Raw genomic sequence first — 18,319 nt, 5'->3', positions numbered from 1 at the left:
TTAAGACAAGGTTTAACTTAAAATATTGGTGTTTTCAAACTGAGGTAGGGAATGATCTATAGAGTAAAACTGATAGTGAAAGTCATCCCTGCTTCCCTCATGCTGTAGTCACTCTTATCTATTTAAGTTGCCATTCTGTCCTGGTTTTGGCTGGGCAGAGTTAATTTTCTTCCTAGTAGCTGGTACAGTGTTGCGTTTTGGATTTACTGTGAGAATAATGTTGATAACATACTGATGTTTTAGTTGTTGCTAGGTAATATTTATCTAAATTAAGGATTTTTCAGTTTCCCATGCTCTGTCAGCAAGCAGGTATACAAGGAGCTGTCACAATGTGTTTGACTATGTTGCCATGACATGATTATTCTTATCAGGTTGGGCTCTTGATTGAAGATAGGCAGAAATATGCCAGCACAGACAGATCAGTTCCTCTGGGTGTACCAACAGCTGACTGGATGATAGCCAGGTCTAATCTGGATGCTGCACAGCCATGCACCTGAGCAGTGGTGTCCCCACCCTAATACTTCATGTCTTTCTGTATGCCTATATAGTGCCTGGAGAGAGTTAAACTAGCCCCAGACTACACGAATATTCACATACACAACTTTTAAGTCAATTTCCAGAGGTGAACTTGCTAGAGGGCCTCAGATCCCGGTTCTCTAACACATAGTCTCAATTTTATGCACTGTCGGTAATTTCACTGTAATCACCAGGACTACACACATAGCAGGAAGCCTACAGTAAATCTGACCAAACAAAGACATTGTAAATGTTGCATTAAATCCCCAAACAACAATCAAAAATCAGAGGCTACTACTCTCCTGCCTCCTAGGAATATCTATTATTGTTTTCCTTGTCGATTTTGTTCCTGGGGTAGAACACTACCCAATCTTTAAAAATAAATCAATTACCACAGTATTAATGAGACATCAATGAAAAAATAAAAATGCAAGTACTTTAAATGTTTGGAAAAATAACTTTATTTCCTTCTCAAAAGCTCTGTTTTCTGTGGTCTCCAGTGCTAAACTCAACTAATGCTTGAACTGCACTCTCTCCTGTTGCAGATATTTCAGATGACGGTATAAGCTTACCCTTTTTTCTTTTACTAGGGAAGATGTAAGATTTTCTTTATTCAAGTAGGGAACAGTAGAAAAGTGAACAAATAGAATTACTGTAAAGCTCTTAATAAGCTGTCTTGAAAGTTTTAGTTTCTGTCACAATGTTCTCTGGCGCAAGTGTGACGCATGCCCAGTTTCCTTAACTGCTGAGGATTGTAAATAACCAAATCTAAAAAGAGTTTCACTCATGCAGCATAAAGGAGTTAAGCATGACTGCACATCTATCTATGATTCTCATATACATGGAAAAGGACTCCCCATCCTTTCTGAACAAATCCAGGGCTTTTATATACTGTGGACTCCAGTCAAGAGCTCATTAATATTTATTTTACTCTATTACTTATGTTATGTTGAGTCAGAGCAACCGATTTCCACTGTAAGCATCTTACTAAATTCCTTCTTCTATACCTGTTTTATAACAAAGGTACTGTTTCCTTTATCAGGGTAGTTAAGAAAAAATTAAGAGAATCCAGTTCACCATAAGAATCCAGTCACATGGAAACAAACATTTGGTTATAAAACGCACGCTAACGCCTTCTCAGTTTATAGGATATTTTTCAAAAACAAAATAATATACAACAGAACCCCCTTTGAAAGTATCTAAAAAACCATGTATGATCAGCTTTTCAATTTCTTCGATAAGTTTGCTAAGACCTGGTACCTACTTTTGTGTTTCCACTTTAATTAGTTACATTTGCCTCTAGCTTGCATGGCTTTTTAAACAGCTAAGGAGGAAATAACTTTACTAAAAAGTTACTCCACAAGTTAATAAGAATGCCCCAATAAATTAGTTTTCTGAAGAGCTGTCCTCAGCAATGGAATAACTCAATTTTTTGCGGTGTGTGTGATCAGTGTACACAGTATGCCTGAAATGGTCTATAGGCAACAGCGTTCTTCAGACATCACATATTCTTCAAAGCTGCTGCAAGTATTAAAACAAACAAAAAAACCCAGAAGTACCATCATAACAAAATCTTTGTCTCACTGTAAAGAACAGGATGCTAACAAACTCCACATCAATGAAACTAAAGGGAAAGTCACTGAGTAGCTGTAAGAACAATTCATCTCAAAGAACTGCATACGTGAACAGCCACTTCAGTGCTTCTCCAAACGTATGCAAAGCTGTCCATGACTTACACACTAGTTGCTTGCTGGAGGAAGAACAAGTTCTTGTTTTTGTTTGATTGCCATTATCAAAAGGTTTCTTCGAGAAGGTATTCAAGAACCTTCAGCTGTTACTGAATATCCACTGATCATCAAGATATTTGTTTTCTCACCAAGCAATTCTTGATAAAATATAATAAAGATCAGCCAGAGAATCTTAGCTAAAAATCAGTTAGTCTGTAAGCCTCCTCCAATATTCTATTTTCACCTGGAAGGCTCTTCAAACAGTTTTGCCATGTATAGTAGAAAGATTTCTACAAATATCTAGTGGATGTAGTACTCCCCTTCTTCACGGGTGGCTTAGAAAAAGAATGGAAATGCACAGTTCTGATTCAAAGTTCATCATCGCTTCTTGTTCACAATTTGATGGGTAGTTTCAAGTTTGTAGAACAGCCTTTGAATTCAGCTAATATTTACAGATATCTAACTTTTAGAAGGGTTCAAAATCACTTTGTCTTAAATTTGCAAGTCAAACAGATCTCCCTGCTCCAGGCTGATGAATACCTTCAAGAGAGGTTGAACGTCAAAAAAAAGGTAACATCATTCTGAACTTTTACTGGATCCATTCAATATGGACAGCACAATTATTTTTTGACACAACAACGAGTGTGTTCACATTAGTTTCACCTGGCTTGATATAACAACTTCAAACAAACAGCTATGGAAAAGGGGATGATGCTTGCTGATGCTTTGGGTCAGCTTTCCAGGATCACACAGGCCGTTCCTGCCATAAAATCAAAACCAACACTAATGAACTCTGTTATCTTCTCAGCAACGATTTCTCTGTTATCTTCTCAGCAATGATTTCTCTTTGCTTTCTGAACTACGGAAAACAGATGTATAGTTTACATTTTGGTGCAATTTCCTATCAACTAACAAGCCATCAAGATTCAAATACATTTAGAAACCTAAACTCTGAATTTCTACTTCCATGACTACAACAGACAGTTAATACAGTGGAAACAACCATATCGGTTTGCTTATATGGCTACTTTTAAAATACCTGTGACATCAAAATGGCCTGTTTGCATATACATCTATTGTGGCAAATGAACAAGTACTTGAAGAAAAACTGCCCCTGAAATTATTTTCAAAACTGAGGTTTATGTTAATGAAGTCTTTCGCACAAATTAACCTTCCATAAATATGTCTTTTCCATTTCTGTGTGCTAATAGCTTGCAATAAGCAAAGCTACAGTTAATGCAATTTCATATTTGTAATCGCTAGATAAATCTTGTATATTAAAATGCAACTTTTCCCAACTATCAAGACATTATATAAAAGAACACACAAGGGTCTAAGAGGAAACAGTGCCGCTTGTTTAGGGTGAGGATATGAATGTTAACTTTGTATTTCTCAGCATTTAGAAATTTAAGTTTAACCACTCCCCACATTCTCGAACTTCTACACTAATGAATTGCCACACATCTTCATTTTGACATTAAAAATAAAAAACTACACATTGCAGCTCAATTTTATCTTCCTCTTGCTCCTTCTTTGCCACAGGAGACATTACCTGTTACTGGACTCTTCTTATTTTGCAGGTGACTAGTCTTGGTTTTGGCTGGGATAGAGTTAACTTTCTACCTAGAATCTCGTATAGTGCTGTGTGTTGGATTTAGTTTGAGAATAATGTTGATAACACACATGTTTTAATTGTTGTTAAGTAGGGCTTTCCCATGCTCTGCCAGTGAGCAGATGTACAAGAAGCCGGAAGGGAGCATGGCCAGGACAGCTGACCTGAACTAGCCAAAGGGATATTCCGTACCATAGAGCATCATACTCAGTACATAAACTAGGGGAGTTGGCCAGGAGGCATGGATCACTGCTCAGGCATTGGTCAGTGGGTGGTAAGCAACTGCACTGTGCATCTTCCTTTTCTTGGGTTTTCTCTCTTTTTGATTATATTCCTTTTCATTACAATTATTATATTTTTAATTATTGCTATTATTTTGCTTTATTTTAGTTATTAAGCCATTTTTCTCTCAACCCACAAGTTTTATTTTTTTTTTGATTCTCCTCCCCATCCCACTGGGAGAGTGGTTGGAGTGAGCGAGTGGCTATGTGGCGCTTAGTTGCTGGCTGGAGTTAAACCACGACACTAGTGTATCCAGTCTTGCTGTTATTCCACAGACAACAAGCTCACCTTCCATACATGTCCTCCCTGAGCATTTGATAGAGGATGTTCCTCCCTTATGTATCACCAGCCTACTGTCAACTTTCTCAAGTAACTTTGTGTCACTGCTGTAACTACACTGATAAACCCTCATGTCAGACATATGTGCAGGAAGGAAAGCAGTTTCTTTCTGGATTAATTCAAGCAACCTTCAAACTCTGTGCTAAATCTAATAAAATACACTCTTACTCCACAACAGGAGTGCCACCTTCTTGTGGGATAGCCATGTCATTGTAGCTATGACAGCACAGACTCACAGCTTAATTCAACTACAACCATTCATGCAGACAAGATTCTATTTTAGATAAAGAACTAAAATTAAAAAGAGGGGATAGAAGTACTTCCTTACTTTATAAAGATGTTTGTAAAAGAAACACCCTTTTAAAATAGTTAAGTACTGTTACAGTATAGCACTCACACACTACAGTGCAAAGGGCCACAAGACTACCTGTGATTGATGAACAGCTTACTGGTTAAAGTTGAAAATTTTTGGCTCTCAGTGTGCAAATTTAATGATATCCTTTCCACCAGGTTCTCCCTTACAATACTCCAGTATGTTCTTTATACGGCGCACTGAGACCTTGGTGATCAGAGTCCCTTGCCCGTCAACTTCACACTTCTCCAAATAATTTTGTGCCCTGGAGAGTTTCAAGAACAGAAGGGGAAACACAGGAAAATCACAATGCTTTTCTCAAAGAGGAATTTAAGGTATGAGGAAGGTACATCTGCTCGTAAGACAGAAGTTCCACTTTTATCTCAATACCATATCATAGCTGAGAAACACACCATCAAAAGAATACCGATGAAAATCTGAGAAGTAGTGCAGTTACTCCAGCGGCTTTCCTCTTTCCTCTCTCATTCTCTGCCTTAAAGTTTATGGAAAGATATACAGCTATATCCTATAAACAGGACATAATCCTCTGTTGAGCCTCTTACCCTCACACATGCCAGAAAGAGGGTGGAAGACTTGAGATGCCCTCACTACCACCCAAGGGACTGTACCCACACAGGATTCTCTGCTGCAACAAATTCCATAGGAGGGAGAGAAGTAGTGTTAGGAAGAAGTATGTCCTATATCAGGCCACAGAACCTGCTTGAACCCATCTTTCAAAATAATTTTTTATCATCTGCCCCAATATACTGACAGGAAAGGAAGGCTCCCAGCCTTGGGCTAAACAAAAGAAGAGGTTCAGACTCCCTGCTTATACTCAGTCTTTAGCTCTGGCCTTGAAAAACAGGACCCAGCTGTATTGGTGGGTCACTGAAGGATCTGGAAACAGCAAAGGAATAATTCCATGATACAATAGAGGTCATCATTGCCCATGGCTAAGCAGCACAGATTCAAAAAAGCATTTAGTAGCACAAAATACTCTCAGAAACAAGAAACATTTTTGATGAAGGAAGAGATTTCCAAAGAGCACCCTGAAAGATCCAGGCAGAAAGCAGGGCATATATCCAACACATACTCTCCAAAGATGCCAAGAGAACTCTCCTTTACATTGGTATCACTGATTTCCTAAAGCTATTTGACTGCTGTGGCAACTATAGCCACAAGTTACTTTATTCCTATATTCACTGCCTGTTTGTCTTTATAAAAATCGATAAGGAGGCTAGAGCAGTCCTGTTTTGCAAGATAATTCACAAAAAATATAGCAGTACTCAGAGTAAAATGAAGCAAGATTGGCAACTGAAATGAATGCAGTGCTGCACAAACCCCCTCATTTTTATGAATCGGTGTCAGAGGACTGCTTTTGGATTTCACTGCCATTGCTTTTGAACGTGTGCAGTGAAATTTAAGCCAACTCAATTTATTGTATTAAAAAGTAAAGGTGTTTTGCACAGTTGTAAAACAGCGTGTAATTTTAGGCTACTATTAATGTTTGGAATCTAAAATTTCCAAGCCATATATTCTGATTAATTTAAAAACTGAGCCATGGGGCCTTACCTTAAAAAAAAAGACCTTAATTAAATAAAATCAAATCACAACTCATAATTTTTCTTCTCATAAAAGCAAAATGCCTATATAAGCAATATAATACAACCAAGATCTTTGCAGAGAATAAGCAAAACAAATGCCATGATTTACATCTGATCTGTGACTACAGGCACATCAAGAACATCTGCTTTTTCCTCACTCTATCATGGACACATTCTCAGCCTTTATAATTGAAAATATCACATGAAGCTACTCTCATTTTGCTTCTTCAAACTCACTTAATTACATAAGCAACAACAACAAAAGATGCTGATGTTTTAGCTTTTAATATAGAATACTACAGGAAAGTTGCTCAGAAGATAATTGAACAGTATATATATTTTAAGAAACATTTATTTGATGCAAACCACAGTTTGGTGATTTGAAGAACAAAAAATGTGTCATCCTTTTTTTTTTTTTTTCAGTTTATTGGTAATGTTCCCATGGAGCAAAAATAAATTCCAAATTTCGAGTAAACAGTTTAAATTTTCTTGCACAGTCACCTAAATCAGCTGAAATTGTCAAGCAACAGAAAAGTTAATTTACCAGAAGCAAATGTGAAGCTTTCCCCTATTTGTATTTTGCCAAATTTACCCTTTGTTTAGAAGAAATTCAAAGCAAAAATTTTGAGCCCATATCCCTGCACATAAGCCAAGAAATAACATTCATATTTAGGTACTTAGACACATGAACAGGTCTGCATTGCATATTGCAATTGATGTCAGAAAAATTGCTGGCCCACATTTTTACATATTGCAATGCATTGTTGCAAAAATTATTTATGCAAAATAGCCTTAGCTGTTCCCAGAAGTAAGAGGAACCTGATCAAGCATCCATGTCCACGAAGCAAAGGCAGTTTCAGACTTCCAACAAATGCTCTGACAAATTAGGTAATAAATTTCTATCACTTACGTGTGCCAACATAATTTTTCAAAAATGAACTACTTAAACAGTGCACTCCTAAATCTGCAAACAGACAAAGCATCATATTTCAGATGAAACAAAGTACAATGAAACTAGTGGGTTTGGTCAAGTTTATTGTTGCTGTGAAGAACTAGAAGTGCAACACAAAATTCTCTCTTACTACCCAGAGAAAACTTAAGAACAACTATGAGAGCAAGAATCAGAATATCTACCTTAGGCAAAGACTAAAGTAGGAAATAACTAAAGCAGTCACCAGGCAAAGCACTGTGGTGAAAATGTCTCCTATTGTACTAGTAACAGATCAACACAAGAAAGGACTCCAGTGTGCAATGGCTGAATCCCTGCTGTCTATGGATACCAGTTCATCCAATATTTATTTCTGAAAAACTAGCACCAAAAACAAAGGCCCCATAGAGCATGTACAATGCCCATACCAATCCGAACATACTTTCTGGGACAGGATGGACACACCACACCTAAAAAATCCCTGCAAATAGGAACAATCCATTCCAGTGCAAAGCATGCTGAGAAATGAGATCTTCCTAGACTATTAGATTTAATGGGTCATATATGGTTTGGTTTTGACTTTTGGCTAAACAATGCCTGGAATATTTTTCAAACTGTGAACCTGTTCAATCCAGAAAGGCAAAAAAAGTTAATCAGGGCTAAATGGACTAAGTGTGTGTTAAAATGGATCCTCTGCAAACCCAACATATCTTTAAATATGTCTAATGCCGTAAGGGACAGCCAGCTCCTCTTCTAGTCTAGTTAAGTGGAAAAGAGGTAGTCACCAATACCTCAGAAAAGAGGAAAACCAGGAAGACTATAGAATTCTTATGAAAGTTATGGGTTTTCTAAAATTCCGGTTAAATTTAGAATTTGAGAGAAGCTTTAAAGACTTCAGTTGAAAAGAATCATTATAAACCTCTTGCTGTAAACCATGAAATATATTTTTTTTTTCTCTGAAATGTGGCATCACTTTCTGTAGAACTTCAGAGAAAGTTATGACACGCTTGATTCACCTGGTGGTGCATGTACATACAAGATGCTTAGCGGGTTATTACTCTGGCCTTCTCATGTGCAAATGCAGTTGCTACCAGGAACTCCAAGACAGTGATTTCCAATTTCAGATGTGTGGAATTACGGACTTTCACAATGTTAATCTTTGCAAAAGCACAATCTGTAGCAAGCAAACTGAGTTGCAGCCTTTTCCTTTCTAAAGGAAATATGGTTTTACTTCAGTTATTTCCTTGCAGCCCAGCTACTTGCCCCACTGATATCAGTGAGTACAACAGTGTGTCTGTTTCAGCATCAAGAGATTGCTATTTTGGGAATAAACTTGAGTGATCTCTAAAATTTGTTTGATGTGTTCATATCCATAAGCTATTTTTCCCAAATGTATGCCAATTTTGTCCTCATAGAAGCCCTACACATGAAGGATTTAAACAAATGTTTAAAATTGATACTTCCTTTTTGTCTACAGTTTTCAGTAGCTCTGCTGTGTTAACTAGAAGTCTGTGAGAGGCATCACAAGTTGGCTCACTGAGCCAACAAAATATGGATACAGCTTTTCATCCTGGAATCCTCCCTTTCTTGTCACTCCTGCCTAGAAGATAAGCACCTAATTGATTACTCTGCTTCACAAGTGAGACTATTTCTAGCAGCACCAGAACTCAAAGATGGACTATCATGTAACACAAATGCCAAATTATAGTTACAATAGGCTCTGAAAAATTAAACTGGAATTAAAAAATCAAAACACAAAAAAATCCCCCAAATCAACAAACCACACAAGCACAGAACACAGAAAAATCCAGAAGCATTATTTCAACTCTCCAACATGAATATTTTAAGCAGTAAATTTTTTTAGCTGATCCTGTAAGAATACATATGAAGAACACCTTTGAAGAATGGCAAATCTTCACTCAGATTTCAGATCATAGCAGTCGAGAATGCAGTATATTTAGGAAGACTTGTAGTGAGCAACAAAAACCTGTGTTTAAATTTCTGTGTTGTATAAATAATGAAATCCTCTAACAATCTACACAATGAAGGAGTAGCATTCAGATCAATTTTTTTTTTTTAAACAACAAACTCTTTTTAGGTGATACTGGAAAACCCAAAAGGCACAAGTCTTAAAAAACACGTACTTATCTGTCTTAGAACTAAAACTTGAATTACATATGTGGTACTTATTTTGGAAAGGCAATCCTTCAAACATATTATAAACCAACTCGGACATCTCCTTATACAGACAGTTACAGTTTCTCTCACTACTCATATCTGCTTTGTACTTTAACAAAGGAAAATCTGTCTTGTTCAGAATGCAGCAACTGTGAAACTGTTAATAGCTCCCATCCCAATATAAGCAGCAGGGAAGGTATTCGCTGAAGCTCTGAAAAGAAGGATAGCAAACATGACCTCCTCATTACAGGCACAAACTCAAAAGGAGAAGTTTCATGGATCCCCCAACAACATACATTTGCATTAAAACCAGGATAAAAAGCATTCACAGGTGTTAAAAACAGAAGAAAAAAGTGTTACGGTTCATTCTGATCTGGACAAAACAGGACACAAAATTTCACCATAAGACCCCTTAACAAAAATACTATGAAAAAAATTTCCATCATTTTCCTCCGAGCTAGAGTGAATCTTTCAGAAAAGTGCACAAAGATCAGGAGAGAGGAAAAAAAGTTGCTTCTTCCTTGTAAATGCCAAAAAGGACTGTTGGGATGATTCAATATTAACAGTTGCGTACTATGGCTATCTCTCCGATTCATATAATAACTTAACAAAATTTCAAACATATCTATAAAATTTTATTGTCTTTTTGCAGTACAATGTAAGGCTTAACCACATGCACAATAGGTATGACTTTCAAAATTAAAATTTATTAAAACAATGTAAAAAGTGGTATAGCCCTTCAGTTTGCAAAGCATTAATTTTAGCTTAAAACAAGCCAATTTTACTGAGTTTTATAATGAATGGGCATTAGTCCCTTAAGACTGAATGACTATCTAAATGGTGTTTTGAACTAGCTGAACTGTTCCTATTTTAAACTGGATTTCAGATAAATCACAGCAATGATATTGTACATGACAAAGCCATGAGAAGACATTTTCTTGGGGGAGGGATGGATGAAAAAGCAAAAACAAAGGACAAGAAATACAAGGAAGTAAAATAAGGAAAGATTAAGCAAAATATACTAAACTACATGAAATAAGAGGGATGTGAGAAGTGGAATAATGATGCTAAAAGGCAACACTAGAAAAGATTTGCTACAATCTATTAAGAAATAAAGATGAACTAAAATAAAGGATTTATGAAAATTACATTCACTGGTGTTTTAAAATGTTTATAACTACAAATGGCACAGAGTAAAACAGTGAACACTATTTCTCTCAATTGGAGTGAGGACATTGTGGCAATGGCATGAATTTTTTCTGTATCAGTCAGTTGTTGACAGATATATTTTGTCTTATGAAGAGATAACCTTTATAAATTATGAACCTTTTCAACCTATTTAGCAACTTATGCTAAATAACCTAGTTATTTAGCATAATATACGCTATGAAGTTACTCCGAAGTTGGGCAAAAAAAAAAGTAAAACTAAAAATATACATGAAAAATCTGAAGTTCAAAGACACTTTCTCCGAAATCTGCCTGACTGAACACTTAAAACTTGATTTATGGGAGAAACACAGTTACATTATTCTTTCCACGAAAACTATTTCTAGTATTGTTGTAAGAACCTTATTCTGAATACAGTAGCAAAAAGACTAATATCAGATTAAACCACTTTCTTTCCCTGTAAAATATGTCCCAAGTTATCTGAGTATGCAAAACAAAGAATACACAAAAACATTGCAGAAAAGTTATAAAACCTCACTTTAAAATGAATGCATTGCTCATGCGTGACATAGTTACTAGTCATGCCAATCAGACACATTACTAAAACATTTTATACAAATAACCACATACAATACAGACTACAAAAAAGTACTTCAGAAACATTTTAGAAAGAATACATTTATTGTATATGGCTCTGAGGGCTCTAAAAATTACTGATTTTTGCACACAGAATTGTGTGAATTCAAAATCTGTATTTCTGAGACTAGAGCCGAGTTCCATCAGAAAGTTTTCAGTATTCCCTATCGAGTACATAAAGATTTCAGTCTTTAGATTATTCTGACAACAAAGAAGTAATAATTTTATGTCTAACTCTAGATACCTATTATCAGAAATGGAAATTTTGCCTGTTCTGAACCTCAAAAAGGGACAGGGTAAATGTTCATATTTCCAGGATAAAGAGAAAATATTTAACAAGGAGGCTAATATTTTATGAATAAGCAATACATATCCTGAATTACTGTCTTTAAGAGTTAATACAAACAGGTTAGTACATAAAGAACAGACGTAGTACAATAAATTCATTATAAAGATATGTACACATAAACGTACTTATATATTCACAAAGATGATGTCTACATCATTTCTTGTCAGATGACTATGTAAGAAAACATTTTCATCTCAAATTCATGATACACCTGTAACCGCATTCATAAATCATCCCGCATACACCTGAAACCCTCTCCCCCATCATTTGATTTGTCTATTTTGAGACATGGCAACTCCATAAACATAAGCATATAAGAAATTTAAATGCTTTAAATGCTAAACATTAAAAAAGAAAGGAACCCTGACCAATCAGTAACATCAATTCCACAATGTGAAATGATCTACTTCAGTCTGAAACCAAAGAAGCCACTACAGCACCAAGAAGAAAAGCAATCTTTTAAAAAAATGTGTTAAATCTGCAGCAGACAACCCCAATATCAAACCTACAAACTATTCTGAATTATTTCCTGTCCATATTACTGATTTGAAAATGCCAGCCAATCGTTTACCGGTTCCTTTCCTCCTTCTGCATACAATGGACCCTAGAGACAATGATGTCTTACAGAACCTTTTTGTAAGCTTATTGTCACACAGCCTCCACTGTGGAGGCTCCCCAACAAAGTTGTATTTATAGAGTAGAAGAAGCAGATGGGACTTCAGAACCGCGTTCTTATTGTATCATGTCGAAACACGCCTTGAAAAAACACATTTCAGTTCCAATTAAAAATATAAAAGAATCTTAGGGCTTGTATACATAGTATTTCCCACCACTCCACCCACACTGATGTAGTTACAGTAGTACCAGTCCCTTATACAGACACACTTAAACCAGTTTAAATCATACATACAGCTGTTAGTTTCACTGGATAAATTACCAGGTTAAACTAAGGTAGCCAAAGTGCAGCTTAAGACCATTTAAGTGCTCCTACATTAGGTACTTGCACTGGAGTAAATAAATCACTTCGGGTACATTGTAGCAAGATTTCTAGTAACAACAAGCCCATAGAGGAGTTTCACTTTGTTTCCCAAAGTCAACATACAAGCAAGCATATAAACTAACTATCAAATGTTTGCATTTAATTTCTAACCACAGAAGTAACAAATCTAAAAGAACAGTAGTATAAAAGATATAACGCAATTAATATTTTAAAAATCTTACCTTTATTAGATTTGGATGACTTGTTCTTGTTAGGTTTAAAACAAGAGCCCCTTGATTTATCTTCTCTATCCTTAATAAATTTCTGCACATCATCCAAAGAAAGCTTTTGAAGGACAACTACAGGCTTAGCTCCTTTATTTAGATCTTCAACTAGCCCAATCTTCTCTACTTTGTCCTTCTGTTCACCTCTAAATTCAGTTTTCCTTGACTCCTGAGTAACATTGCCATCTTTATCACGCTTGATTTTTGGAATGACAAAATGTTTCAATGCACCAGATCTTGCCCCCAACAAATAACTGGGAAACTCTGCTTTATTGTCAGCATGTGCCTTATTACTATCTACTTTACTCTTATTACCATCTGTCCTTCGCTCATCCTTGCTGTTGGGCGATTTAAAACCAGGTTTATCAGGTCTTGATTTACTAGAATCTCCTTTAACTTCCTGTTTAATACGAGGACTGTCAGGTCTTGATTTCTGATCCCCAGAAGAAAACCTTTCCCTTGATTCACCAGACTCATGCCTATGTTTCCTTTCAAATTTCTCAGGTTTTGAACCATCAGATTTAATGCCATGCTTAGAATCATGTTCATTTTTGTTTGAGGATCTCAAATATTCAGGCCTTCTAATCTTGGATGGATCTCCTCTGTATCTCTCTGACTCCCCTCTATCCTCGGATCTTTGTTTAATGCTATCATGGTCACGCCTTGGTGTATCAGAAACTGAACGCCCATCAGGCCTTTGTTTTGTTGGATCAGATCTACTTTCAGCTTTTACCCTTGAAGGATCAGACTTCACATCTAGTTTATGCCTAGATATTTCAATTTTCTTATCTGACAATGGTTTACTTGAGTCCCTCCTATTATCATGTCTATGTTTTGGTGTTTCAGGCCTGCTTTCACTCTTCTGTTTTGGCGTTTCAGGCCTGCCTTCACTCTTCTGTTTTGGCGTTTCAGGTCTGCCTTCACTCTTCTGTTTTGGCGTTTCGGGTCTCTGCCTTATTTCCTGTTTGCCATTATTTTGTTTTCCCTCATTTTGTTTCATCTCCATTTGCCTGCTCTCGTTTTGTTTTGATTCTGTCTGTCTGTTCTCATTTTGTTTCACTTCCATTTGTCTTTCATGCTTGCTTTCATGTTTAGCTTCTAACTGTTTGTTCTCATTGTGTTTACTTTCCAACCGTCTGCTCTCATTTTGCTGAAATTCCATTTGTCTGTTTTCATTTTGCTGGATATCCGTCTTTTGACCCTCAAAGTCTGACTTTTTCCTAAAAATCTCAGGGTGGTTTTCAGGTTTAAATTTAAGAACTCCAACAGTGTCTTCTTGGGGAACACACACAAACCCATCATTATACTGCTTAATTTCTTCAGGTTTTTTGATGGTGTCCAAATCCTGAGTTACTGTTGCCTGAGAGTCTGCTCTTCCTGCTTGCTGCAGATCAATACTAACCATCAGCGCTGGCCTCGCCCCATTTCCTGTAGAACCTGTCTCCTGAGAAGCTGCTCTATTTCCTCCAGTAGCACCTCCAGCCTCCTGTGGTTTGTTTTCTTGTTTTCGCTTCTTCAGAGGTTTATCTGCAAGTTAAAGAGAAAAATCACAAATTACATATATTGACTGGTAAATGTCCAAGCAAGAATGTCCATTCCCCTCCACTCCCAACCAATTAATCCTCCTCAGCATGTATGTGAACACACAACAGAATATACTGGAATTAAAAGCAAGAATAGAACTTCTCTAGCTAATACTTTTTAAAATACTCAGACTATCATTCATTGTCAGTCTACCACGTGTCAATTAATCATTAATAAACCCACCCTCAAAACATATGAGATCAAAGTCCCTGTATAATTCCCATGGGAACCATCTAATAAAGAAGCTGCAATAAAGACAAAAAAAAAAAAAACCAACCCAAAAAAACCCCACCACATTAAAAACCCCCAAACTAGTCAATTACGCTTGAAGCAAAAGTCTGCAAAGACAAAGTTAAGGTGCACCTCCACAACTACTTTTTGAGGAATACTACCATGAAAGATTTGTGCAGATTCAGCCTGCTTCATTATATATGAACTAAGCAAGGATCTGCAGTGGTTAAGACAGAGGTTCTCCCTACTTGATTCAGTGCAATCAGTTGGACTTCACACATATTTTAGCCAGGGAAGACACAAACAATGAACAAAAATTATTAAAGTAACTCCAACACTCCATGCTTCTCTTTGAAGCAAAGCAGTATAGCAAGAGTTGGAGTCTATACCATAACACATACGTATTAGGTGGGGGACCACTACACACTTAAAAGATTGAGCATTTTCCCTTTTCAACCACAATGCTTTTCATGGATGAAATAAAAAGTTCAGTGGTAATTTTATGTAGTGTCAAGAGCTTGACTTTGCAACAAGCCTTTCAGTTTATACTAAAAAATCATTAAAAGTAGAATACGGAAAATAAAGTGAGCCAACCACACACCCTGTAATGTGGTAGAATTCATAGAAATGAAAAGCACATGGAAGTATCCAAAAGAATACGTTCTATTCATTCAAACTACAACCTATTTATATTACCAACATGGTACTCTAAACTAAAATTAATTTCTGCCATGAAACCCAAAAGCTTTACCTACACTAAGGCTTATATTCTCATTTTTCAACTATCATTGTGTTATTTGTCAAAAAAACAATGACTTTGTCTGTAATCAGGGAATATGACTTTAAGTCTAAGGAATGACTAAACATAGGTTGGAAATTCTGCTGTAGATCTACTGTCAAAATGTCTAGACCACAAATGCGATGTAAGAAAGTAACTTATTTTGTGCCTAGATTTGTGGTGCCTTATCACCAGATGCAATGAGCCAGCTCTCTCTTTGGGAGCAGGAGAATGAATGGTTAGGAGGATGCAATCAAGGAGTAGGGAAGTAAATTCCAAGGAAAAAAAATCCCACCACCCTCTCAAACTGTAAACCAGAATTATAACATATGACTTCTGATTTCTTCTATATTTCTTGAAGATTCTTATTTAGAAGAATTAAACTTTGAAGGCGCATCTCCAAAGTTAACATTAGAACACAGTAACAAGTAGTAACAATCAATTCCAGTGATGGGAACAGGCTTTTTTCCCCCCATCATTTTAATTCTCAAACCTATTTGTACATCTCTAACTTCCTAAACTCCAAAATTATGTGCAACATTTAATGGCTGGAAGACAGTAAAGACAGATACAATAAACTCCATGCAGAAAACGATCAACTGCAAATAAGGAACTTTTCAAAGTTCAACAGAAACCTGTAGGAATGCCTGCCAACTTTATGATAAGACATGTGAAGCAAAGTAAATTTGCCAAATCAAAGGTGCAGCTTTTTAGCATGGAGATTTTTGCTTTTTCTGTATTACAGCAACTGTTGGATTCATAAGAGAACTTCTATAGATTCATTTCCCTACACTACTGATTAAAATTAATTTTTTTTTTTTTTTTAAACATTCATGCAGTGACAAAAAATCTTTTTCTTCCTGAGACTAAGAGGGCTTTGACCTCACTAAGCCTCAGGGCAGGTCTTAGGAATGGTCATGAAGTAGAAGCTTCCAGACTAATAGGTTTCAAATTTGATTTTTTTTTTAAAAAAGCCCCATATAGATTAATACACATACATTCACACACATCATTACCCTGTTTCTCAATTAGAACTCTTTGAATTTTGAAACACAAATTGATAAACTGGTATTCTTAGGAAAAAGGCAGTCAGCTTTTTAATTTTAATCCAGAAATGTCAGCCACACTGAAAAAGTCCTGTAAAGCTCTGATGGATCTAACAGTAGCCTTTAAGACATTACTGTTACCAGTTATCTGCCCCATTCCTTTAACTGAGGTTATCACTTGTACCAGAAGGGAACACTCATTCATATTTCCACAAGAGCATTTCATTGTTCAATGCATCACCATAAGGCACTAGTGAAGGTGGTTTGCACTAACCTACCAGAGTCTAACCTGAACGAGTCAGTTAAGAGCCAAGCAAAAGTTTTCCTTTGCTACCCCTACTATAAGAGGAAGGCAGATGGCCAGGAGCTGTGATGCCTTAAACAGCTGTAGCTGGATCAACCAAAACTCACCTTTCAGAGCCCTCATGCTGAAGGCTCCAAGATTAAACAACCAAAACAATTCAAGTAGGACCAATTTTCTTGCTTGAACTTCTGTAACTGACCAGGCTCAAAATGCTGCTGCTCTTCATCATCCAAACGTCAAATTGTAAGTTGAGAATATATAAGTAGATGATCACATCACAACTTGGCATACATATTTTCCCTAAATACAGAGCTCTTCTGATGCACCTTCTTCATTTCTCTTGACAACTGAATACTGATGTTTTAGTAAGTTATTACAACCACAACCTGTTGACATCTTATCTGAGAAGGCCCACCTTCAAAGTTCTTTTTTCCTAAACGGCAAGGTGATTGTAGACAGAGTTACAGATAACTCACAGATTTCTTCATACTTTCTCTGCATCTTGATGGTGATCCTCAGAACTAGACTTGATCATTACTGTTTTGCCTCTATGAGATTTCTGGATCCAGGACAAAAAACTGGCCCAAGTGTATGAAAATATCAGGCTGAACTAGGGCATAAAAGGTAGGATGAGTAGGTAGTACCACTATCTTCATCAAGCACAATGAAAAAACTCCATTGAATGAGCACAAAAACTTTTTAAGTTGCCATGAGAGCTGCAGAAATCTGAAAGCTGAAATACACCACTGGGCTGCAAGGCTTTATGAAATCTTGAACTTACTTTGAACTATATGAGAATAATAAATAGAGAATCAGAGGGGTGATGAGAGAGTAACTACCCTCTGAAAACAGATGTCTTCATACCTTCTCTTTCACAATCAAATATATGCAAGTTTACATACATCTGCTTTGTTAAGTCATGAGTTCCAAGACCCCTTAGGGTTTTGATGAACAAATGAACTTAGGAATTTTTACAATATCCACTCAAATATACTTCATATCCTTCAAGGCAGCAGTATCCAAGCTTCATTCACTTCATTCCACAGGCAGTAGAATTTCTTTTTATTACCAGGATCTACAACTTTGCTAAAACATCAAACTAATGTTTTTCTTTCAAATTCTGCAGACCTAGATGCGAAGCTTGCCACAGTTCTGAACATGTAGGCTTACAAGCCCTTGAGACCAATGAAGTGTGATCAGGATCTTTTTGCTTCACTCTCTGTAACAGTTTTCATAATAAACAAAATATGTAGTAAGCCACAGAAGAGCTTTCTGACTATATTAGAGATTCAGGTATCCAAGTTTGTTGTTTTTAGATTCTTTTCTCTTGAGAAGCATTATTCACTCTTCCCCTTGTGCTCCTCTCTGTCCCGCCCCCCGCCCCCCCCCCCCAAGCACGTAGATACATCCAAAATATATCTAC

The 18,319-nt window shown here is 36.5% G+C and overlaps 1 protein-coding gene across 10 annotated transcripts in view; it reads right to left on the bottom strand.

Moving 5' to 3' along the window:
* NIPBL (NIPBL cohesin loading factor) overlaps positions 1-18,319 on the bottom strand; it is a 169,741-nt gene that overhangs the window by 49,860 nt on the left and 101,562 nt on the right. For 5 of the 10 annotated variants that reach the window (XM_074812998.1, XM_074812999.1, XM_074813001.1 and 2 more), the window contains one exon: positions 12,912-14,480. The exons of 2 other annotated variants lie outside the window; for them this stretch is intronic. In XM_074812998.1, the coding sequence (XP_074669099.1) occupies positions 12,912-14,480 (1,569 nt within the window). Of the gene's footprint in view, positions 1-12,911; positions 14,481-17,003; positions 18,116-18,319 lie in introns of all 10 variants that reach the window. 3 more of the 10 variants (XM_074813002.1, XM_074813003.1, XM_074813004.1) reach the window with 1 other exon arrangement.

Source organism: Strix aluco, chromosome Z (assembly GCF_031877795.1).
Source record: "Strix aluco isolate bStrAlu1 chromosome Z, bStrAlu1.hap1, whole genome shotgun sequence".
NCBI lineage: Eukaryota > Metazoa > Chordata > Aves > Strigiformes > Strigidae > Strix > Strix aluco.
Note: the sequence above shows the minus strand (reverse complement) of the source record. Positions and strands in the feature narration are given on the sequence as shown.